Here is a 22,178-nt window from a genome sequence, read left to right on the forward strand (position 1 = left end):
GGAAAAACTAAAGGGCTAGAACCATTTCACAGAGCAGGCAACGCAGGAGCTGGGACGTAATCAATAACTAGCACAGGTTTATATTCTGATTCGTCTGTAGCGGCCTGCCATAGGTTCCATATAACATCCCTGCAGCAGGAACTGACACTTTAAGCCCCACCGAATCTGCTAGATAACGGCCCACATTGCAGAGCAGCCAATCAAAACCGGAACATATTTAGATCATTTGGTAAATGGGACACTCAAGCAGTCCTATAGGGAGGCCTATGTGGGGAGGAACTGAGGTCTCCTGCCAAGAGCCACGTGAGTCATCCGCCTTCTAAGTGGGTCCTCCAGTGCCAGAGGACTGGGGTCCTCGTTGGTGTGGTGTCTGCAGTATCATGAGAGATCTTGAGAAAGAACTGCCCAGCTTAGCAGCTCGCATATTTCTTTTTTTTTTTTTTTTTTTGAGACGGAGTCTTGCTGCTGCCCAGGCTGAAGTGCAGTGGCATGATCTCAGCTCACTATAACCTCCACCTCCCAGGTTCACTTTACTTTCTTCATTATTTATAGACTATATTTTCTTTTTTTTTTTTGAGACGGAGTATTGCTCTGTCATCCAGGCTGGAGTGCAGTGGCGTGATCTCAGCTCACTGCAACCTCCGTATCCTGGGTTCACGCCATTCTCCTGCCTCAGCCTGCCGAGTAGCTGGGACAAGGTGCCTGCCACCACGTCCGGCTAATTTTTTGTATTTTTAGTAGAGACAAGGGTTTTACCAGGTTACCCAGAATGGTCTCGATTTCCTGACCTCGTGATTCACCCGCCTCAGCCTCCCCAAGTGTTGGGATTACAGGCGTGAGCCACCACGCCTGGCCTTAGACTATCTTTTCTTTTCTTTTTTTTTTTTTTGAGACAGAGTCTCGCTCTGTCGCGCAGGCTGGAGTGCAGTGGTGCGATCTTGGCTCACTGCAAGCTCCGCCTCCCGGGTTCGCGCCATTATCCTGCCTCAGCCTCCCGACTAGCTGGGACCACAGGCGCCCGCCACCATGTCCGGCTAATTTTTTGTATTTTTAGTAGAGCTGGGGTTTCACCGTGTTAGACAGGATGGTCTTGATCTCCTGACCTCGTGATCTGCCCGCCTCTGCCTCCCAAAGTGCTGGGATTACAGGCGTGAGCCACCGCACCTGGCCGCTTTAGACTGTATTTTCTAGCGAGAAAAAACAGTAGGCCAGTCCCGATGGCTCATGCCTGTAATCTTAACACTTTAGGAGACCAAGGCGGGTAGATCACTTGAGGTCAGGAGTTTGAGACCAGCTTGGGCAACATGGCAAAACCTCGTCTCTACTAAAAATACAAAAATTAGCCGGGCATGGTGGCACACACCTGTAATCCCAGCTACTTGGGAGGCTAAGGCAGCAGAATTGCCTGTAATCCCAGCACTTTGGGAGGCCAAGGCGGGTGGATCATGAGGTCAGGAGTTTCAGACCAGCCTAGCGAACATGGTGAAACCCCATCTCTACTAAAAATACAAAAAATTAGCCAGATGTGGTGGTGTACTCCTGTAATCCCAGTTACTTGGGAGGATGAGGCAGGAGAACTGCTTCAATGTGGGAGGTGGAGGTTGCAGTGAGCCAAGATGGCGCCACTGCACTCCAGCCTGGGCTACAGAGCAAGACTCCGTCTCAATAAATAAATAAATAAATAAATAAATAAATAACCGGGCACGGTGGCTCACGCCTGTAATCCCAGCACTTTGGGAGGCTGAAGCGGGCAGATCATAAGGTCAGGAGAGCGAGGCCATCCTGGTTAACACAGTGAAATCTCTACTAAAAATATAAAAAAGAGGCCGAGGCAGGTGGATCACGAGGTCAGGAGATGGAGACCATGCTGGCTAACATGGTGAAACCCTGTCTCTACTAAAAATACAAAAAATTAGCCGGGCGTGGTGGTGGGCTCCTGTAGTCCCAGCTACTCGGGAGGCTGAGGCAAGAGAATGGCATGAACCCGGGAGGCAGAGTTTGCAGTGAGCTGAGATCGCGCCACTGCACTCCAGCCTGGGCAACAGAGCAAGACTCCATTTCAAAAAAAAAAAAAAAAAAAAAATTAGCCAGGCGTGGTGGCGGGCGCCTGTAGTCCCAGCTACTCAGGAGGCTGAGGCAGGAGAATGGCATGAACTCGGGAGGTGGAGCTTGCAGTGAACCGAGATCGCGCCACTGGACTCCAGCCTGGGTGACAGAGCAAGACTCCATCTAAAGAAAGAAAGAAAAAGAACACGTGAAAAATTATCAGAAGGAACAAGAAAGTGCAATCCGGTAGTCCATTTCAATATAATTTTATGCAAATTTGCCATATACCAGCAATGCTCAATAGAAAATACAGTTCATGTGCCACTTACCAATGTATGGCCTCTCAGCCCAAACACATCCTTTTCGTTCTGCTTTGTGATACTGAGCTGGATCACATCTCAGCTTTGGGTGAGGTCCAGTGTGATACCCAGCTGGACCCTGTATACAGTTCCTTGCTAGCCAGCTTGATGTTCTTCGCTAATACAGGGCGATGGATGAACACTGTCAGGTCAGAGCAGGAGGGAGGGGCTGTCTTCTCCACTGTGGCCAGCGGAGGGCAGGAGAGGTAACCAGCGGCCTTCAGTTCCGCTGTCCTCACCTTGGTCCGGTTCCTGCCCTTTCCGCTGTCCACTAGCTGTGAGTTCTCGGGGCACCCACTCCCTCTTCTGAGGTCCTGTCTCCACCTTGAATTGAAAGGGGAAGGGCTCTTTCGTGTTTCCGAGTTTCCTTCCTTTTTACTTCCTCAGTCCTAAGGGCACAAGTTCCTTCCTGCAGTTGCTATTCTGTAACTCTTAGAAATCTCTCTTACCAGTTGGGTAGTTAACCATCTTTACAACTGACCAATTATTTTTATCAAATTTTCTCTTCAAAATAATGGTGTGGCCGGGCACAGGGGCTCACGCCTGTAATCCCAGTACTTTGGGAGGCCGAAATGGGTGGATCACCTGAGGTCAGGAGTTCGAGACCAGCCTGGCCAACATGGCAAAACCCCGTCTCTACTAAAAATACAAAAAATTAGCTGGGCGTGGTGGTGGATGCCTGTAATCCCAGCTACTTGGGAGGCTGAGGCAGGAGAATTGCTTGAACCCAGGAGGCAGAAGTTTGCAATGAGCCGAGATCGCGCCATTGCACTCCAGCCCGGGCAACAGAGTGAGACTCTGTCAAAAAAAGAGAATATTCCAATGAAAATAACAACAGACAATTCACAAAAGGATAAACAGAAATAATACTGAAAAAAAAGAAAACATATCCAGCTTCTCTAGAAATCAAGGAAATGGTAACTATATTCATGGAATTTCTCCCATTAGGCTGTTGCACAGAATGAGTGCGAGATGTAAAGGACTTAGCTCAATGCCTGGCATATAAACACTCTATACATGGTAACTATCATGATTTAAAAGTTTAATAGGATGGGTGCAGTGGTTCTCACCTGTAATCCCAGCACTTTGGAAAGCTGAGGCAGGCGGATCCCTTGAGGTCAGGAGTTCAAGACCAGCCTGGCTAACCTGGTGAAACCCCATCTCTACTAAAAATACAAAAATTAGCCTGGTGTGGTGGTGTGCACCTGTAATCCCAGCTACTAGGGAGGCTGAGATAGGAGGATCGCTTGAACCTGGGAGGTGGAGGTTGCAGTGAGCCATGAAATTGCACCACTGCACCAAAAAAAAAAAAAAAAAAAAAAATTTAATTACTGTGGACCTTATGGGGACGCTACATCAAGCTGTTTCCCAATTGAATTGGAATGCCACAACAACGGCTGAACACTGTAAATGTCCAAATCTGGAGGAACAGAGGAAGGTAAACATTTGATTCTCAAGTGGAAGTTCAAAGCATTACATTCTTTCTGGAGGACAGTTTGGAAATAGGTACACAAAGTAATCTGGCAATTCCATTTCTAGTTTTTCTCAGGGAAATGTTCAAGCAAATGAATAAAGGTGTATGTAGAAGCATATCTGCAAATACAGAAAGATGGAAAAAATCTAAATGTCCAAGGGTGGGGGACTTAAAATATGAAAATTCCGCCAGGCACGGTGGCTCACGACTGTAATCTCAGCACTTTGGGAGGCCGAGGCGGGCAGATCACCTGAGGTCAGGAGTTCGAGACCAGCCTGACCAACACGGAGAAACCCCGTCTCTACTAAAAATACAAAATTAGCCGGGCGTGGTGACACATGCCTGTAATCCTAGCTACTCGGGAGGCTGAGGCAGGAGAATCGCTTGAATCCAGGAGGCGGAGGTTGCAGTGAGCCAAGATCACGCCACTGCAGTCCAGCCTGAGTGACAGAGCGAGACTGTCTCAAAAAAAAAAAAATACATATATATATATAATACATATATATTCACAGACATATAACTGTCTGAACAGTAAAACTGTAAGAACAGACTAAAACATTAATAGTACTTATTCCTGGATGGTCGTATTAGAAATGTTTTTTACCTTCATTCATTAAACAAATATTTACTAAGCATCTACCATGTGCCAGGCACAATTCTAGGTGCTTGTCATAGGGCATTAAAAAGTGTCTGCCCTCATGAACACTTATCGTTGAGTCGTGGGAAACACGTATATGTCAGGTAGTGATAAACATTAGGGAGAAAAGTAAGGCCGAGCACAGGTTGTTTACAGAGCTGGGGAAGGCCTCCTTGAGGGGGTGACATATGAGCAGAGTGAGGGAGCAAGCCTTGTGGCTATCACGAGAAAGCTATCTTTATGGTTTTCCAATTAATTTTCTTAATTTTCTCTTCCAAGCATGCAACACCTACATAATTAAGACAAAACAAACCAAGAAAACTCTTTCCATTTATGAAAGAGATCTGGAGCCTGAAATCATCTCCGGGTCGAGGCGTGGAGAGAGTGAGAGAGGATCCGAGGGTATGGAAAGGACCCCGAGCCCCCCTGCTCTAGATCCCTCCGGGCCGTGGGACCCCTGACGCCCAGCAGCAACTCGTGGACAAAGCAGCTGGTGAGAGAGCGCGGGACTCCGGCCAGGTCAGTGTCCCGCTTGCCGCGTCCTGCTAAGGCGACCCGAAGACAGAGGATCGCCGCAGGAGGCTCCGCGCCCCTTACCCGAGGGCACTTCCCAGCAAGCTCGACGCCTCTCCAGGGAATTGGGAGGAGCGGGACCCAAGAGGCTGGAAAAGAGTCTCCCCGGCCCGAGCTCCACGGCCCGCGGCCTTTCGGCCCTCACCTACTAGTTGGCAAAGAAAGACCGTGGCAGAAGGAAGAGGCCGCTCCAGCGCATCCTTTCCGGCGGAGCAGAAGCTCCACTCGTGGCTAGGCCATGTGCCCTCTCCGTTCCTCGGGACAGCCTCGGGACCCTTTTTGTCGCTCAAGGGCCAGGGGCGCAAGGAAATGTGAAAAAAAAGCGGAGACAAAAGAGAACGAGGTAAATCTAGATGCAGAGCCTCGCCTTTCCTCCCGGGTGCAGGTGTATGACGCGTATGGCGTTTCTGTCTTCTAATAGGCAGCCTGACAGTTCTTCCTGTTCATTGGCCATCAGTCATGGAGAAGGCGGGCTCAGTGGACGAACGGCTTTCTGGGAGCTGGGGAATGCTTGCGTGGCGTAGTTTCCCAGCGAGCCCCGCGAGGACTTCCGGCGCCGGGAGCTCGCGGCGGAAGTGGAATCTCCTGGGCCGTAGTGGGCGTTTTGTGTTTCGGGGGCGGGGGCGGGGGCGGGGACGGGGGCTCTGGCCGCCTGGCTCCAACATCAAGCACCGGGTTCCGAGTGGCCGGGATCAGCGCCCCGAGGCAGAGGCCGGAGGGCGCGCGCACTGCTAGGAAGTGCTGGTCCCCCGCGCCGCTTTGCCTGCTTGGTCCCCCGGCAGACGCCCCTGCACGATCGCTGCTCGCCCCGCGGGCGAGGCTGCGGTGGACAGCGCGGGGCTCCGGCTGGCTCGCCTTCCCGCCTGGCGTGTCCTGCTGAGCGACCCTGGTGAGTCCTGGCCCTCTTCGAGGAAAGTCTTCTTCGAAGTCACCAGAGGATGAGAATGGTGCACGCACCTTTCAGGGGTCTTGTGAGGAGCAGAATAAATAAAGTGCTTAGGGTGGACTAAAGAATTGGAAACAACCCGAATGCATCACTCGAGTATTGATTAAGAAACTAGAGCATATCCATAACGCGGAAGCTCATAGTGCCGCTAATGTCTGTGCAGTAAAGTCTCATTTATGTAGAAACACATCAAGCACCTTTTCTTTTCTCCCCGCTATGGATGACTTTTTTAGTAAAAGCACAGGAAAAGGTCTGGGACGTCATTTGTCAGACTGTTAAGTCGGGGGGTACAATGGCATTGAGGAAGGGAGAGTTTTACGGATTTCTATATTGTTTGAATCTTCCCTTTTTTATTACAATGGTTTGTATTTTTTTCATTTTCTTTTTACTTTTCTTTTCTTTCTTTTTTTTTTTGAGATGGTCTCACTCTGTTGCCCAGGCTGGAGTACAGTGGTGCGATCATAGCTCATTGCAACCTCGAACTCCTGGACTCAAGCAATCTTTCCTCCTCAGCGTCCCCAGTAGCTGGGACTACAGGAGCCCCACCTGGCTTTTTTTGTTTTTTGGTACAGATGGCGTCTCCCATTGTCTTCCCAAAGGGGTCTTGAACCCCTGGCCTCAAGCAATCATCCTGTGTCTGTCTCCCAAAATGCTGGGATTACAGGCATAAGCCACCAAGCCCGGCCAGTTTGTATTTTTATTGTTGAAACAAAAAATCGATTACTGAAAATTGCATAATACACTTTTCAGTAAAGAGTAACAATGTAAGGTATAAATGTGTCATACATTTATATGTACCTGTGGATAAATGGCTTTGGATGGTGTCTGTAAGCCCTTCTGTGACACCTCAGGGCCAGATGTGTTTTGGAATTCAGAGGTTTTCAAATTTGAGAAAGATAATATAGTGCACAGATGATATATCAAGCACATCTCCAGAGGGATCTGGGGCAACACTAAATAATGAAACATATCAGTTAAAATTTTTTAATTAGACCGGGCGCAGTGGCTCACGCCTGTAATCCCAGCACTTTAGGAGGCTGAGGCGGGTGGATCACAAGGTCAGGAGTTTGAGACCATCCTGGCCAACATGGTGAAACCTCGTCTCTACTAAAAATACAAAAAATTAGCTGGACGTGATAGCTGGTGCCTGTAGTCCCAGCTACTTGGGAGGCTGAAGCAGGAGAATCGCTTGAACCCGGCAGGCGGAGGTTGCAGTGAACTGAGATTGCGCCACTGCACTCCAGCCTGGGCGACAGAGTGAGACTCTCTCAGTAAAAAAAAAAAAAAAAAGATATTTAATTGATGTATAATGTGCATACAGAAAAACACGAGTGGGTATATAGCTCAATGAAATTTTATAAACTGAAGATATATGTTATTAATATTTCCACCATAATTTTGAACATTTAGATTTAGTGGAATAAATTGAGATTATAAATATGCTTATATCAGGTCAGGTGGTGCTGCCAAATGAATGACATTGGGTTTTGCTGTCAAAGAGTTATGAAATACCCGGGTTTTGGATTTCTGGCTTTGGGATGAGAGCTTGTGGGCCTGTGTTAATAGGAGAGACAGTCACATGAGCGAGGCATTACAGTAAAGCCTAGAAAAGGCTTCAGGGCCATGAAAGGATGGGGACTGGATGGCTCTTCAGCCTGGGATTTGCTCGTGTATTCCACATCCTTCCTCCTCAGTCCTGCCATTTTGCTCTTTCCCCAGGAGTACACATCCAGATGCCAGCCCAGCTACCACAGGGGATCCCTCTGGGAGACTGAAAGTACAGGTTCTGGGGCCCAGGTTGAGGCCGACCAACCCTGAGCCTCAGGCCAGGGGAATGGCAGCCCCCTTGGAGCCCCAGGACCAGGCCCCTGGGGAGGGAGAAGGGCTTCTGATTGTGAAAGTGGAAGATTCCTCCTGGGAACAGGAATCTGCCCAGCATGAGGATGGCAGGGATTCCGAAGCCTGCCGCCAGCGCTTCCGGCAATTCTGCTACGGGGATGTGCATGGGCCTCATGAGGCCTTCAGCCAGCTCTGGGAGCTCTGCTGCCGCTGGCTGCGGCCCGAGCTGCGTACCAAGGAGCAGATCCTGGAGCTGCTGGTGCTGGAGCAGTTCCTGACAGTGCTGCCAGGGGAGATCCAGGGCTGGGTGCGTGAGCAGCACCCGGGAAGCGGTGAGGAGGCTGTCGCCTTGGTGGAGGACCTACAGAAGCAGCCAGTGAAAGCCTGGCCACAGGTGAGGGGCCCTTCCACATCCAGGGGCACCTGGATGGTATCTGAGCTCGAGAGAAGTGGGTAACCTGCAGAGATAAGTCTCCCAGAGGCTCACAGGGTAGGGGAGACACAGAGCCCCCAGGAGCAGGCACACAAGCACAGTGTGCCATGGGTGCCTTTCTGAAAGGTGCAATCCAAAGTAAATGTGATTTATTTTTTGTGGCTTTGGAAGGCAGCAATAGGGCTGAAGTGCGAATGTTCCAGACAGGAGGTTTTAGCTCCATGCAGGGTCTGCTGATGTTTATTTGCATTTTGCTCTAGGCCTGGCTCTGGGGACACAAGGGTGTGCATAGAGCCGGCTCCAGAGTGGGGCGAGAAGGTGGAGCTGTCCGGGGCCCCTGCTACCTTGGGGGATGTTGGGTCCTTCACATTGGATGCATCTGGGGAGGTTCTAATGAGTGGCTGGGGGATGGGGTTCTGCCTTTGGCAGGAGGGTCCCCAGCTACCCCCTTGCTAAGTGGCTGTGATTCTGGCCTTTCAGGGCTGGTTCTTGCCTCGTGAATGATCGGGGAGCATCCTTGGGCACACAGCATTACCTGGTATCACATTCTCCTCCGGACTTTTCCTGGGGCACCATATTGGTCTCCTTCCCACACCCCAGCATCCTGAGGGTCATGTCCTGTGTCTCCTTCCCAGGGAGTAAACTCTGTCTCCCCCGGTCTGGTCTCGGGCTGATGAGCATGTTGTGGTTCCTGCACAGGATGTGCCCTCGGAGGAGGCGGAACCCGAGGCTGCAGGCCGGGGATCCCAGGCCACGGGGCCTCCCCCGACGGTGGGGGCACGGAGGCAGCCATCTGTTCCCCAGGAGCAGCACAGCCATAGTGGTGAGTAAGCCTCCGTTCTTGTGGACAGTCGAGTGGCTGGGCAGGGACCTAGCTTTGTCACTGGCATTGCCCTAAGGGTCACAGGCAGGACAGCTCCCTCTGTGAAGTCCAGGGCGTGTGTGCATGCGCACAGGCTGGGGAGGCCATAGGCGTCGGTGTCAAGCCTGGGCTGGCCTTTCTAAGGCTCCATTCTTCTCCTTCAGCCCAGCCTCCTGCTCGTCTTAAAGAGGGGCGTACCGGAGAGACGACGGACACCTGCTTTGTCTCTGGGGTCCATGTGAGTCACCAGTCCCTTTGTCTTCTTTAAGGCACTTGGCTCTGTTGAGTTTGTAAAATGGGACTTGCTGTCCCATCAGGCCTCTTTCATCTGACCCATCCTGTCCCCGCCAGTGCTGCTGGGAGGCCTGAGCAAGGGAGGCCTGAGCCGGGTCTTCTCACCCCATTCCAGGGACCTGTGGCATTGGGAGACATCCCATTCTATTTCTCCCGGGAAGAATGGGGCACCCTGGACCCTGCTCAGCGGGATCTCTTCTGGGACATAAAGCGGGAGAACTCCCGGAACACCACCCTGGGTAAGCACCCAGGGCCTTTGGGTCCAGGCTGGCCGCCCCCGATTCTGCTGGAACTTCAGTCTTGTTTCCCACCCCATCCTTAGCTGGTTCCAAAGCAGGCTCTCCCTAGGTCTTGCCAGGAGCCTGAGTAACTCCTTTCTTGGCTGATGATCAGTTTTTGTGCGTTTCCACACACAGCATGGGACGGCGCTGGCGCTGCCCAGCCCTGCAGTTGCTCTAAGGGCAGCTTCTCCTTTGAGTCTCACAACTAGTGCATGGAAGTATTGTCCCCATTTTACACATAAGGGACCTGAGACTCAGGTCAGTGGATGCTGAAGGGCCACAGCTGGGACTTGGATCAGGCATAGTTGTGAGGCCACCTTGGGCTGCTAGGAGCAGGGGTGCTGATGGGGAACCCCAGCTGCTCACCAGCCTGGGCCCCTGCTCGTCAGAACTGCACTTACCAGGTCCCTCTCCATGCCAGGCCCCTTCTCAGCACCATCAGGGATCATCTTGTTCAGTCCACATTCCCAGCAGGATGGGCTGCAACCTCTGTCCAGATCTGTCCAGATCTGTGTTGAGTTTGGAGAACTAGAGCCTGCGTGGTGAAGGGAGCCACACTAGCTAGACCAGTTTGGCTCCTCGGTTTCCGACTGTGACAGTTGGGAAAAATTTTCTTTCTTTTTTTTTTTTGAGATGGAGTCTTGCTCTGTCGCCAGGCCGGAATGCAGTGGTGTGATCTCAGCTCACTGAAACTTCCACCTCCCGGGTTCAAGCAATTCTCCTGCCTCAGCCTGAGTAGCTGGGATTACAGGCATGAGCCACCGCGCCCGGCCCTTGAAAATTTTCAAAATTACTATAAATCTGTTCTGCTGTGGAGCTTGATATCTGGGGTTCAGAGTGGGACATTGGATCCCAGTGTGGCCTGCAGGGCACAGATGGCTTAGGGGGCTGGCCCATGCAGGCGGGATCAGAGGGTTATTCAGACTGCTGCTCTGCCGAATTTTTTCATCATCCCTGATTTATTTGGGTTTTTGTTTGTTTTTGAGACAAAGTCTCGCTCTTGGAGTGCAATGGCATGATCCCGGCTTACTAGAACCTCCGCTTCCTGGGTTCAAGTGATTCTTCTGCCTCAGCCTCCTGAGTAGCTGGGATTACAGATGTGCGCCACCATGCCCTGCTGATTTTTGCATTTTTTAATAGAGACGGGGTTTCGCCATGTTGGCTAGGCTGGTCTCGAACTCCTAACCTCAGGTGATCAGCTCGCCTCAGCCTCCCAAAATGTTGGGATTACAGGCTTGAGTCACTGCGCCTGGCCAATCATCCCTGTTTTATAGATGAGGAACCTGAGGATTCAGCTGTGTGAACCCAGGGCTTTCTGAACCTGGAGGCCAGGGAGCTTTCCCCAGCCTTGTTTTTTCCTCACCTCAGCTCTGGCCCCAGAACTGAGTGGGACTGAAGAGGTCGCCTCCTTCCCCTTGCAGGTTTTCGGCTCAAAGGCCAAAGTGAGAAGTCCCTGCTGCAGGAGGTGGTGCCGGTGGTGCCAGGCCAGACAAGCAGCGACGTGACTGTGTCCTGGAGCCCCGAGGAGGCTGACGCCTGGGAGAGCGAGAACCGGCCGAGGGCGGCCCTGGGCCCAGTGGTGGGCGCGCGACGGGGGCGGCCACCCACTCGCCGGCGCCAGTTCCGGGACCTGGCAGCCGAGAAGCCGCACAGCTGCGGGCAGTGTGGAAAGCGCTTCCGCTGGGGCTCGGACCTGGCGCGGCACCAGCGCACGCACACGGGCGAGAAGCCACACAAGTGCCCTGAGTGCGACAAGAGCTTCCGCAGCTCCTCGGACCTGGTGCGCCACCAAGGCGTGCACACGGGCGAGAAGCCCTTCTCCTGTTCCGAGTGCGGCAAGAGCTTCAGCCGCAGCGCCTACCTGGCCGACCACCAGCGCATCCACACGGGCGAGAAGCCTTTCGGCTGCAGCGACTGCGGCAAGAGCTTCTCGCTGCGCTCCTACCTGCTGGACCATCGGCGTGTGCACACCGGTGAGCGGCCCTTCGGCTGTGGAGAGTGCGACAAGAGCTTCAAGCAGCGCGCGCACCTCATCGCGCATCAGAGCCTGCACGCCAAGATGGCCCAGCCCGTGGGGTGAGCAGCTGGCTTGGCCGGAAACACGGGGGAGGCCCAGCCACGGCACATCCTGCTTTGTTCACCACTGGGACTCTCCTTCCATCTGTGGCCACCTTCCGGGCTGTCCGAGGGACCCCAGGGTATCTCACACTCGGAGCTCGCCTGCCCTGCTTGGCTCTGAGGACCTGCCCAGCACTCAAAGGGAACGGAAGCCTTCCCCTCCCGCCCCCGATCTTGTCCTCTTTCCCCCTTCTGCACCTAGCGTTTCTCTTCCCCTCTAGTTTCCTGGAGCCCCAACACATTCCTGGCAGGGACAGCAGGGTGGCAAGGACTCAGGTCTAGGTCCCTTCCCAGAAGCCCCCGAGCCTCATTTGACTGTGTGGCTCTTTGGCCCCCGCCCTGTGGGGTGGGTCCATGGGTCAGGCCTCTGCCCTGCCAACCTGTGCCTTTCAGTGGGCGTGGAGGACTGGCCTTGGCCCCCCAGGGGGCTGCTGGACTTTGGGAGAGACAGCCCACACCTGTGGGACCGCGGGTCTTAGTCACGGCGGCAGGGGCTTTCTGGCCCCCTCCCACTCCCGTTTCCAGGCCATGACCACTCTGCCCTGTCCTGGCCACACGGACTCGGCCTGCCTTTGCCCTCGGCCTACTTGCCCTAGCATGAGGCTCTGAGAGCCACCTGCCCACCAATCTGGTGAGGCTAATGGTGGCTGCAGCGACAGGAGGCCAACCCTGGAGACCAAGAACAGGGCGCCTGGCTGCCATCTTTTCCTCCAGAGGTGCGGCTGCACCAGACTCAGCACTAGCACCCCATCAGCACTAGCACCCCACTCCATCGGCACTAACGCCCCACTCCATCGCTCCCGGCACCCTGCTCCATCGGCACTGGCGCCCTGCTCCATCGCTCCCGGCACCCTGCTCCATCGGCACTGGCGCCCCGCTCCATCGCTCCCGGCACCCTGCTCCATCGGCACTGGCGCCCCGCTCCATCGCTCCCGGCACCCTGCTCCATCGGCACTGGCGCCCTGCTCCATCGCTCCCGGCACCCTGCTCCATCGGCACTGGCGCCCCACTCGGCGCCCCACTCTATCAGCACTAATGCTCCACTCCATCGGCACTAACGCACCCACTCCAGCGGCACTAATGACCCACTCCTTTGGCATTGGTGCCCCACTCCATCAGCACTAACGCCCCACTCCATCGCTCCCGGCACCCTGCTCCATCGGCACTGGCGCCCTGCTCCATCGCTCCCGGCACCCCGCTCCATCGGCACTGGCGCCCCACTCGGCGCCCCACTCTATCAGCACTAATGCTCCACTCCATCGGCACTAACGCCCCACTCCATTGGCACTAACGCCCCAACTCCAGCGGCACTAACGCCCTGCTCCATCGGCACTGGTGTCCCACTCCACTGTCACTAACGTCCAGCTGCATCGGCACTACCACCCCGCTCCATCATCACTACGTCCAGCTCCAACGGCACTGGCGCCCCATTCTATCGGCACCAACGCCCCGCTCCATCCGCACCGGCGCCCGGCTCCATCGGCACTAACGCCCAGCTCCACCGGCACCGGCTCCCGGCTCCACCGGCACCGGCTCCCGGCTCCATCGGCACTAACGCCCCGCTTCATTGGCACTTTGCTGCTGCCTCCTGAGCACTGCCTTCCATGAACAGGGACAGACCAGAGGCCCTGCAAGGACTCCCCCACAGACCTCCAAAGGGCAACAGAAGAGTATTAATAAACGTGAAAACTTGCCTCCAGGCTGTTCTGTTCTTTCGGTAGCTGGAGGGTGGGGATACCTGGAATATAAACCCCTTGCCCTGGCCTTGTGTCCTGGTGGCACACGCTGCTGCACCGTCACCAGGGGGAGCTGCGTCCTTGGCGCCCAGGTTGGCTGGTCCCCAATGGGCAGCCGTGTCCCCTGGGACTCTTGTCCCCGTGTGTCAGCTAGTGCCTGCCCTGCTCTGGGAGCACCGTTTGTGCTCCAGCAGAACGGGGAGCTGAGCAGGACTCAGGGTCTTCACCAGGCCACTCCTCTCCCACAGCTGTGAAAGGAAGAAGGGCCCATAGACGCTGCTTGGTCAGTGGTGGGACCCTCTTGCTGCGTGTTGGGGATCTGGAACTCAAGGCTGCCCCAGGCTGAGTCCCTTGGAGGAGGGGCTGACAGCGGGCTTGCCCTTCCCACCAGCCCCTGACATCCAACTTCTCCCTACCAGGAGCCCCAGGCCGGGACCCACCAAGGGCTGGTGGGTGCGTGGTCAAAACTAGTGATCATCCAGGCACGACCCCTCCTTCCACCCATGCTGGTTCCTTCTCTTTCACCTGCTAGTGGCCTCAGGGCCCCTGGCTGAGGGGAGGCGGGGGCCGGTGGACAAGACGCTCTGGTCCCTTGGTAACAGGTGTGCGTGTGCCAGCCCTCTCTGCCCCTAGGCCTTTCTTAGCCAACCTTCCATGCACACATCATCCTGCGGTCACTGTCATGGTCTCCGTTTCCCGTAAGAAGAAAGCGAGGTCTCGCTGTGGACAAGGCTGATTCCAGTTGGTGATTTTTACCTCTGGGGGCCTGGTGCTGTGTGCATGTGTGTGGCGGGTGGCCGGGATGGTACAAGGACTTCTTGGTGGCGGTGGCTGGCTCCAAATGAAGACACTCGGGTGTAACGAGATCAGATAAGCACGTAGGCCAGGAGCTAAGAATAGGATTGAGCACAGGTTCCTGGCTCAGGTAGGGGCATGTCAGTGCCAGCAAAGAAGTCACCAGCAGGAGCCAGAGAATGGAGCCCAGGCTGGGAAAGCGGGGCCAGGACCCAGGGTTCCAGGGAGGGGGCAGAGTCCAGCTCAGCTCATAAGCAGAGCTGATAGCACTCGTTAGGGTAGAGGGCAAGGGTTAGGACCCAGGGCACTGAGAGCCCAGGGCCAGGAGGTGAGCTCTGTGCTTGGTGCTTGGAGGAAGCCCCGTCTGGCCCTATGGCCTTCCTGGTGGCTGGGACCCTGCGGCTGGCCATGCAGATGGCAGACACTCGAGACAGCCTGGGGAGAAAGGTAGCAGGAGGCACCGCCTGGCCCAGCTGCTCCTGCCTCCTAGCTGAGCCCCAGCCCAGCCCAGCCCAGCTCTGGCCTTGCCTCCCCAGGGGAAGTATGACGTCCAGGGTCCAAGGGCAGCCCTGATGCTCAGCAGCCCTGGGGTGGCGGCCGCTGTAGTCACTGCCCTGGAGGACGTGTTCCAGGCCCTGGGCTTTGAGAGCTGCAAGAGGAGGGAGGTCCCGGTCCAGGTGAGCCTCTGCCTCTTACACCCACCCTTAGGCCCAGCACCGACCCCTTCCCCACTCTCCCCTGACCCAGAATCTCCTCCCCACCCAAAACCTCCCCAGACTCACGTCGGTCTCACTCTTGCCCCTAGGGCTTCCTCGAGGAACTGGCTTGTTTCCAGGAGCAGCTGGATGCCCACGGGCGCCCTGTGGGGTGTGCCTTAGTGGCCTTGGTGGCCCCCAGAGGGCAGCTGAGGCAGCCACAGCAGCTGGTCCGGGAGCTGAGCGGCTGCCGGGCCCTGCGGGGCTGCCCTAAAGTCTTCCTGCTGCTCTCTAGTGGCCCTGGGTGTGAGTGAGCTGGGTCAGGATCCAGGAGCTGGGCAGGGACCCAGGGGCAGAGCCTCGGGCCTCACTGCAGGCCAACATGCTGCTTTTCCACCCAGCCTCCCTGGAGCCCGGAGCCTTCCTTGCTGGCCTGAGAGAGCTGTGTGGCTGCTCTCCTCACTGGTCCCTGGTGCAGCTGCTGACGGAGGTGGGGACGCTGGAGGGGGAGGCCCAGGGAAGCGGGTCTGGTCCTGCTGTCTCCGCTGGTTCTGCTGTGCCCCCCTAAGCCAGTTACAGTTAGATTCATTCACTTGTATCCTCCCTCTGATTCATTCTACAAACCTCCTTTATTGTCTACAGAAGTGGTCTCAGCCCCTCACCCTCAACTCGGGACCCCTGACAACCCACTCAGGATCCCCGACACTCAACTCCTCCCAACTCCATGCCTTGGCCCAAGCGGTTCCCTCTGCCTGCTATGTCTTCCTGTTGTCCTGGGAGCCCTGCACAGTCCTCTGCAGGCTGCCAGCGATGCCCTTCCTTGCATCCACGCTTGCACTTCAGGCTGCCCCTTTCTACACCAAGCAGTGGCTGTCCGCCCTGTTAGATGGCAGGACCCTGGAGGCTGGGACTGGGAATGCTTCAAGTCTGGTCTCCATGGCTGAAGGTCTCATTGTGTAGTTGGGTGGCCCCTGGGCAGCCCTGGGGATGAGGGGGCCCCAGCTCTCCTCCACAGATCACCCAGCAGGGTAGTGCCCACCCCGTGAGCCTTCCTGACAGGCCCTGCCCTGCTCTAGGGAACATCCCCACCTCTCTGCGCACTGATCCCGGGGCAGGGGTTAATGGTGTGGCCACTGTCCACTCAAGGCCATCCATGCCCAGGGAAGTCCATAACCTTGAGCCTGAACTGGAGCCTGGGCCTTGCTTGAGGCCATCCTGCCTGTCTGTCCTTTGCTGGCCTCCTCCTGTCTGCATTCTGGCAGGTGACCCTGAAGAGACTATAGAAGCCACAAGCCTGGCTGAGTCTTTTCTCGGCCCCATCCCCAGCTCTTCCACAGGGTGGCTGAAGAGTCCGCAGGGGGCACCTGCTGCCCCGTCCTTCGGAGCTCCTTCAGGGGGGCACTGTGCCTGGGAGGCGTGGAGCCCTGGAGGCCTGAGGTGAGGGGGGCAGGGCAGGGGTCCAATCACATGGCCACAGTTTCCAGTGGGACAGAAGCTTAGGGGGACCCAGGCCGGGGAGGCCAGGAGCTGGAGTCCTCTCAGGCCACTTTAGATGCGTCTTAACCCTCTCTGCAGCCAGCCCCCAGTCCCAGCACACAGTATGACCTGTCCAAGGCCAGGGCTGCCCTCCTCCTGGCTGTGATCCAAGGCCGGCCTGGGGCCCAGCATGACGTGGAGGCGCTGGGGGGCCTGTGCCGGGCCCTGGGCTTTGAGACCACCGTGAGAACGGACCCTACAGCCCAGGTGAGGGGAAGCCGAGAACTTCCGCTGGTGCTCTGAAGGAAGACCACCCCTCCCTAGAAACCGGGGGCCTCTCTCCATCACTGGCAGGAAGTGCACCACAAGTCTAGCCTCTGTGCTCCCTGTTGCCTGCATCTGGCCCGTCACTTCCCTGCCTCTGGAAGCCTGGTCTCCAGGGTCCCCGAGGCCTCCCTCACTGGCTGGTTCTCTGGCCCCCCCGCCCCCTCCCCAGCTCAAAGCTTTAGCTCCAAGTCTTGGTTTCCCTCTTGGCTCCCAGCAGCCCACTCTGCTCTCCTCACACCTCTCAACTTCTTGGTGCAGCTTCCCCACGAGGGCAGGAGGAGAACTGGCTCCAGGAAGCTGGGTCTGTATGTCACCTCTAAAGAGGCCATGCCAAGGCCTTGCAGGAGGGAGTTAGAAAAGGGCTTTTGGCCGGGCACAGTGGCTCACGCCTGTAATCCCAGCACTTTAGGAGGCTGAGATGGGTGGATCACTTGAGATTAGGAGTTTGAGACCAGCCTGACTACCACGGTGAAACCTCGTCTCTACTATAAAGATAAAATTAGTAGGGCGTGGTGGTGCGTGCCTGTAATCCCAGCTACTTGGGAGGCTGAGGCAGGAGAATGGCTTGAACCCAGGAGACCGAGGTTGCAGTGAGCTGAGATTGTGCCACTGCACTCCAGCCTGGGCGACAGAGCAAGACTCCGTCTCGAAAAACAAAAACAGGCCGGGCACAGTGGCTCACGCCTGTAATCCCAGCACTTTGGGAGGCCGAGGCAAGCGGATCACGACGTCAGGAGATCGAGACCATTCTGGCTAACACAGCGAAACCTCATCTCTACTAAAAATACAAAAAATTAGCCGGGTGTGGTGGCATATGCCTGTAGTCCCAGCTACTCAGGAGGCTGAGGCAGGAGAATCGCTTGAACCCAGGAGGCGGAGATAGCAGTGAGCCGAGATCGCGCCACTGCACTCCAGCCTGGGTGACAGAGCAAGACTCCCTCTCAAAAAAAAAAAAAAAAAGAGGGCTTCCTCCCTGGACCTGTGAGTGGCAGGTGGTGGGAGGCCAGGTGGGGCAGGATCTGGGAAACCTTGTCAGCCTCACAGAGGGCAGCCAGTGGCTGGGGAGGTGGTGGCTTTGGCCCAGGCCTCAACATTGTTCCCACCCCAGGCTTTCCAGGAGGAGCTGGCCCAGTTCCGGGAGCAACTGGACACCTGCAGGGGCCCTGTGAGCTGTGTCCTTGTGGCCCTGATGGCCCATGGGGGACCACGGGGTCAGCTGCTGGGGGCTGACGGGCAAGAGGTGCAGCCCGAGGCACTCATGCAGGAGCTGAGCTGCTGCCAGGTGCTGCAGGGCCGCCCGAAGATCTTCCTGCTGCAGGCCTGCCGTGGGGGTGAGCGGCCCGGCCTCCTCCTGCCCTCACTTTCCTCCGCCAAGCTTCAGCCCCCGGGACTCACTGTCTACCTTCTCCAGGGAGCCCGGGTACCCGCCCTTCCCTGCCCCCTCTCCTGTCCTCTCCTAGAGGTCAAGTCCACGACCTTGAACCCTTAACTCTCAACACCTGTCATTCAGCGCTCTGAATGTCTCCAGTCTGGCAAGGCTGCCCTGGAGCTCTGGAGTTGGGTTCTCACCTTGACCCCACATTCACACTAGACCCCTGAGCACCCCCAGGTATCCCCGGAGTGAGACTATCTGCCTTTCCCCACCCTCTTCAGGAAACAGGGATGCTGGTGTGGGGCCCACAGCTCTCCCCTGGTACTGGAGCTGGCTGCGGGCACCTCTATCTGTCCCCTCCCATGCAGATGTCCTGCAGATCTACGCTGAGGCCCAAGGTAGGTTCTGCCTTCCTTCCAGGGCCTGGGCTTGGGCAGGGCTGGTGGTGGGGACCGTCCAGAGAGCATCTCCAGGGCTCTAAGCTGGGGTATGGCTGCCACCTGCATCCTCTGTTTGCCAAGACAATGGGAAGAAAAAAATCTTCCTAAACCACAAGGGCCTTTGGGAAGTGGGAGCTTCTTCCCCTGTTGGAGCCTGGCAAGAACCCTGGAGTCGGCAAGGTCAAATAGCTTTTCTGAGGTCACAGCTGGTAAGTGGCTGGGCCGAGCTTTGAACTTCCGTCTGTCATTCCTGCCCTGCACTCTTTCCACCTCCCTGGGCTGCCCTTAAGCCACAGATGGGGAGCTCCCGGGGCTGATGGAGTTCCACGATGTTGATCACTGGAATTGATTCCTCTTGCAGGCAGCTCCTGCAGAGGCACCCCTCCAGGGAGCTCTGACCAAGCAGACATCCTGACGGTCTACTCAGCCGCAGAGGGTAAGGAGATGGGTCATCGGGAGCCTGTGGTTACACAGGGCCCAGCTTCCTGGCCTAAGATCTGGAGTAGCCTTAGGGGCAGCTAGGGCTTAGGGTTGGGGCACAGAGATGCCAGCCCAGCTGTGGTCCAGCCATGTTCCCTACATGGGTTATGATGTGTAGTAACAGCAGTGATGGTGAGTGCTGTGAGGCGCAGCTGTGCCAACCACTGTGTGTGCAGGTTTCCTCTAGGCTGTGAGTTCCACGAGGCCAGGGCAGATCTGCCTGCCCCAAGGCCCTGCTCAGTGTCTGGCACATAGTAGGTGCACAGTAAATGTTTGTTCAGTAGTGAATCTCTCCATAGGCTCACCTCTGCAAATACCTAGCAACAACTTGTTCCAGATGCGAGAAGTCCCTGCTCCCTGCCCTGTTCTCTTGCCTGATTCCTGGGTCCTGCCTGCTTGTACCCCACCTTCCACCAACAATAGGACCCCTGGGATTGGAAGGCAGAGGGTTGGGGCCTTGGTCTCATGCTCTGGCCCTGATCCCCTGACCTAGGCTATGTGGCCTATCGCGATGACAAGGGCTCAGACTTTATCCAGACACTGGTGGAGGTCCTCAGAGCCAACCCCGGGAGAGACCTTCTGGAGCTGCTGACTGAGGTGTGTTGGGGAGTTCCAGGGTGACAAGGGGCAAGGAGCTGGGTTTGCCCTTCTCCCCAGCCCTGGTATTCTGATCACCTCCTATGAACTCCATTGGCGAAGGAGGGATCCTCTGCCCTCAATACTACAAGATAACCAAACACAGGATGGCCGACGCTGCACAGATGCCATGCACCACAGTTCTTAGTCACACGTACTGCAGTCGGGTGGGGAGGAGGACACTGCATACCATGCGGGGCCACCTGGGCTTGTGCTCAGAGCAGGGTGAACCTGCAGGGCCAGCGGGAAGCTGGCTTTGTAGTGACAAGAGAGTGAGATGCCCCCTGGTTCCCACGGGCAGATGTGGTTGGTTGGTTTGAATATTTCCAAGGCCTGTCAGGGGGCTGAAGTCCATTAAGGTGAGGACCAGGTGGGGTGCAGCTGGTCTGCTGAGAGGGGACCTAGGGGGTGGGAGCCTGTCCTGCTGGGTGGGGACATGTCTGGCCAGAGCAGAGGAATTCACCGTTAGGCCTCTGGAACTCTGCGAGCCTCAAAGATGTCCAGGCAGCCCTTGAAATTTTAGGCCTTGCAATGTACCAAGCCAGGGGCTCTCCCCTGGGGCAGGCTGAGCCCCGGAGGGCTGTAGCCCCGGGCACAGGCTGGGTGTGGTCCTCAGGTCAACAGGCGGGTGTGTGAGCAGGAGGTGCTGGGCCCCGACTGCGATGAACTCCGCAAGGCCTGCCTGGAGATCCGCAGCTCGCTCCGGCGCCGGCTCTGCCTCCAGGCCTGAGGGTGCGGCGGCCACGGGGGCGCTGCTGAGACGGTGGCCAGATCCCGGCGCCATTCTTGCCTCCATCCACCCCCCATCCCCCACGGTTTCCTCATCTGAGAGCAAGGCGTGGCAGCGTGGGGGTGGCCGTGCAATAAATATCTGCCGTGAACAGTGCCTGTTCTCAAGGACGTGTGAAATAAGTGAGATAATGTGTGTAAAGCGCCTGGCACTGCATATGGACGCAATAGTGTCCATGGGAACCGAGCTGGGGCCTGTGCCCAGGTTCCGGGACTTAGGAACCCAACATGGGCTGGACGGGGCTGGGCTGGGTTGGCAGTTCGGTTATGGGAGCGTCCAGGGGGAGAGGGGTCCCAGGAAGAGGACGCATATCCCTCTCCCAGACATGTCCCTGTGTACGCGCGCCCCACCTCCACCCCGCGCTGGGCCACAGAAACTCAGGAGACACGGCCTCCGCTTTCCAGGCGGCCAGAATAAAGTCTGGGGCCAAAAGCCTCTGAAACACACCTTTGCAGGTTCACCGGTGATGGAGCAAGCACAGGGGCTGGGGAAGCAGCTTGCAGCCCCTGACCCAAAGCTTCGGGAGGCACATGGGGGAAAGCGCTCCCAAACGGCGTCTCGGAGGGGCCTGCTGCGGGGAGGGTGGGGTAGGGCGGGCTCGCCAGGGCTCGAACTCATAGTCCCGGGCCCGCGGCGGCGGTTTCCACCCAGCAGCCTCAGCGGCCCGGCGCGGTGGCCCAGCTCGGAGTCCCGCCCACCGGGAGCCTCGGAAGGACCGGCCTCCCTTCACTCTAAGCATGCGCGTTAAAGCCACAGCATAGGCTATAGAAAGCTTTATGTGAATAGCTGAGAACTCTTCAATCGCAGGGCCGCGTGGCCTAATGGATAAGGCGTCTGATTCCGGATCAGAAGATTGAGGGTTCGAGTCCCTTCGTGGTCGTTGCTTCTCTGTTAACGTTTTCTTCCAGCTCCACTTAAAAAAAATTCTTCACCTGGGACTGCACCCTGGGCGACTAGGACACTCGAACTGAGTGCGCCGGTCGCTCGCCCCTTACCCCCGTAGGAACACTCAGACCTCGCCCTGCGCCTGCAGTCGCGTAGCTAAGGACCCAGGGCCAGAATAGCAGCGACGGCGACCCAGAGAACGCCGGCAGGGCCCTGGCGGACTGCGGAGCTTGAAGCCAGAGAACGCGGGTCCTGGGATCTGGTAGGAGATTGACTTCACAAATTAAAGTTCAGGTGATGGAAACCGTGACAGACGCGGGGCTGGGATTGCTTGCGGTGAGGAGTTGCCCCAAGGGGTCAAAAGACACGTGTAGTGTTTTTTTTTTTTGTTTTTTTTTTTGTTTTTTTTTTTTGAGACGGAGTTTAGCTCTTGTTGCCTAGGCTGCAGTGCAATGGCTTGATCTCCGCTCACTGCAACCTCCGCCTCCCGGGTTCAAACGATTCTCCTGCCTCAGCCTTCCGAGTAGCTGGGATTACAGGCACGCGCCACCACGCCCGGCTAATTTTTGTATTTTTAGTAGGAGTAGGGGGGTGGGGGGGTGGGCGGGGGTGGTTTCTCCATGTTGGCCAGGCTGGTCTCGAACTCCCGACCTCAGGTGATCGTCCAGCCTCGGTCTCCCAAAG

At 56.5% G+C, this 22,178-nt stretch overlaps 2 protein-coding genes, 1 long non-coding RNA gene and 1 other non-coding gene across 9 annotated transcripts in view; 3 read left to right on the top strand and 1 right to left on the bottom strand.

The window, feature by feature from the left end:
* LOC129527524 (uncharacterized) overlaps positions 1-5,701 on the bottom strand; it is a 20,405-nt gene extending 14,704 nt beyond the window's left edge. Inside the window, exons 1-3 of one of the 6 annotated variants that reach the window (XR_010131320.1) lie at positions 5,235-5,700; positions 3,476-3,571; positions 2,376-2,729 (exon numbers count right to left, since the gene is read on the bottom strand). This is a non-coding gene — a long non-coding RNA (uncharacterized lncRNA). Of the gene's footprint in view, positions 1-2,375 lie in introns of all 6 variants that reach the window. The other 5 variants (XR_010131323.1, XR_008672507.2, XR_008672508.2 and 2 more) reach the window with 5 other exon arrangements.
* ZNF213 (zinc finger protein 213) lies at positions 5,702-13,556 on the top strand. Its single transcript, XM_004057069.5, has 6 exons — positions 5,702-5,978; positions 7,755-8,268; positions 9,007-9,130; positions 9,334-9,407; positions 9,579-9,702; positions 11,166-13,556. The coding sequence occupies exons 2-6, from the start codon at positions 7,870-7,872 to the stop codon at positions 11,822-11,824; spliced, it is 1,380 nt and encodes a 459-aa protein (XP_004057117.1). The 5' UTR covers positions 5,702-5,978; positions 7,755-7,869; the 3' UTR covers positions 11,825-13,556.
* A 1,227-nt stretch (positions 13,557-14,783) lies between these two features.
* On the top strand, positions 14,784-20,689 carry LOC101135164 (caspase-14-like). Its single transcript, XM_004057152.4, has 11 exons — positions 14,784-14,840; positions 14,930-15,070; positions 15,199-15,394; positions 15,490-15,578; positions 16,415-16,525; positions 16,664-16,831; positions 18,000-18,222; positions 18,545-18,661; positions 19,065-19,139; positions 19,677-19,780; positions 20,436-20,689. Exons 1-11 carry the CDS (start codon positions 14,802-14,804, stop codon positions 20,547-20,549), a joined length of 1,377 nt encoding a protein of 458 aa, XP_004057200.3. The 5' UTR covers positions 14,784-14,801; the 3' UTR covers positions 20,550-20,689.
* A 727-nt stretch (positions 20,690-21,416) lies between these two features.
* TRNAR-CCG (transfer RNA arginine (anticodon CCG)) lies at positions 21,417-21,489 on the top strand. The gene has a single exon. It is a non-coding gene; the product is annotated as a tRNA-Arg (tRNA).
* Positions 21,490-22,178: the final 689 nt, after the last annotated feature.

This window comes from Gorilla gorilla, chromosome 18 (assembly GCF_029281585.2).
Source record: "Gorilla gorilla gorilla isolate KB3781 chromosome 18, NHGRI_mGorGor1-v2.1_pri, whole genome shotgun sequence".
Lineage (NCBI taxonomy): Eukaryota > Metazoa > Chordata > Mammalia > Primates > Hominidae > Gorilla > Gorilla gorilla.

Bases quoted from the DNA above. Each gene is read 5' to 3' on its own strand.
- ZNF213 (XM_004057069.5), top strand. From the start codon at position 7,870: ATGGCAGCCCCCTTGGAGCCCCAGGACCAGGCCCCTGGGGAGGGAGAA. The intron at 8,269-9,006 runs GTGAGGGGCCCT...GTTCCTGCACAG, and splicing joins CAGTGAAAGCCTGGCCACAG to GATGTGCCCTCGGAGGAGGC. The intron at 9,703-11,165 runs GTAAGCACCCAG...TTCCCCTTGCAG, and splicing joins CTCCCGGAACACCACCCTGG to GTTTTCGGCTCAAAGGCCAA.
- LOC101135164 (XM_004057152.4), top strand. From the start codon at position 14,802: ATGCAGATGGCAGACACTCGAGACAGCCTGGGGAGAAAG. The intron at 18,223-18,544 runs GTGAGCGGCCCG...CACCCTCTTCAG, and splicing joins GCTGCAGGCCTGCCGTGGGG to GAAACAGGGATGCTGGTGTG. The intron at 19,781-20,435 runs GTGTGTTGGGGA...TGTGGTCCTCAG, and splicing joins TTCTGGAGCTGCTGACTGAG to GTCAACAGGCGGGTGTGTGA.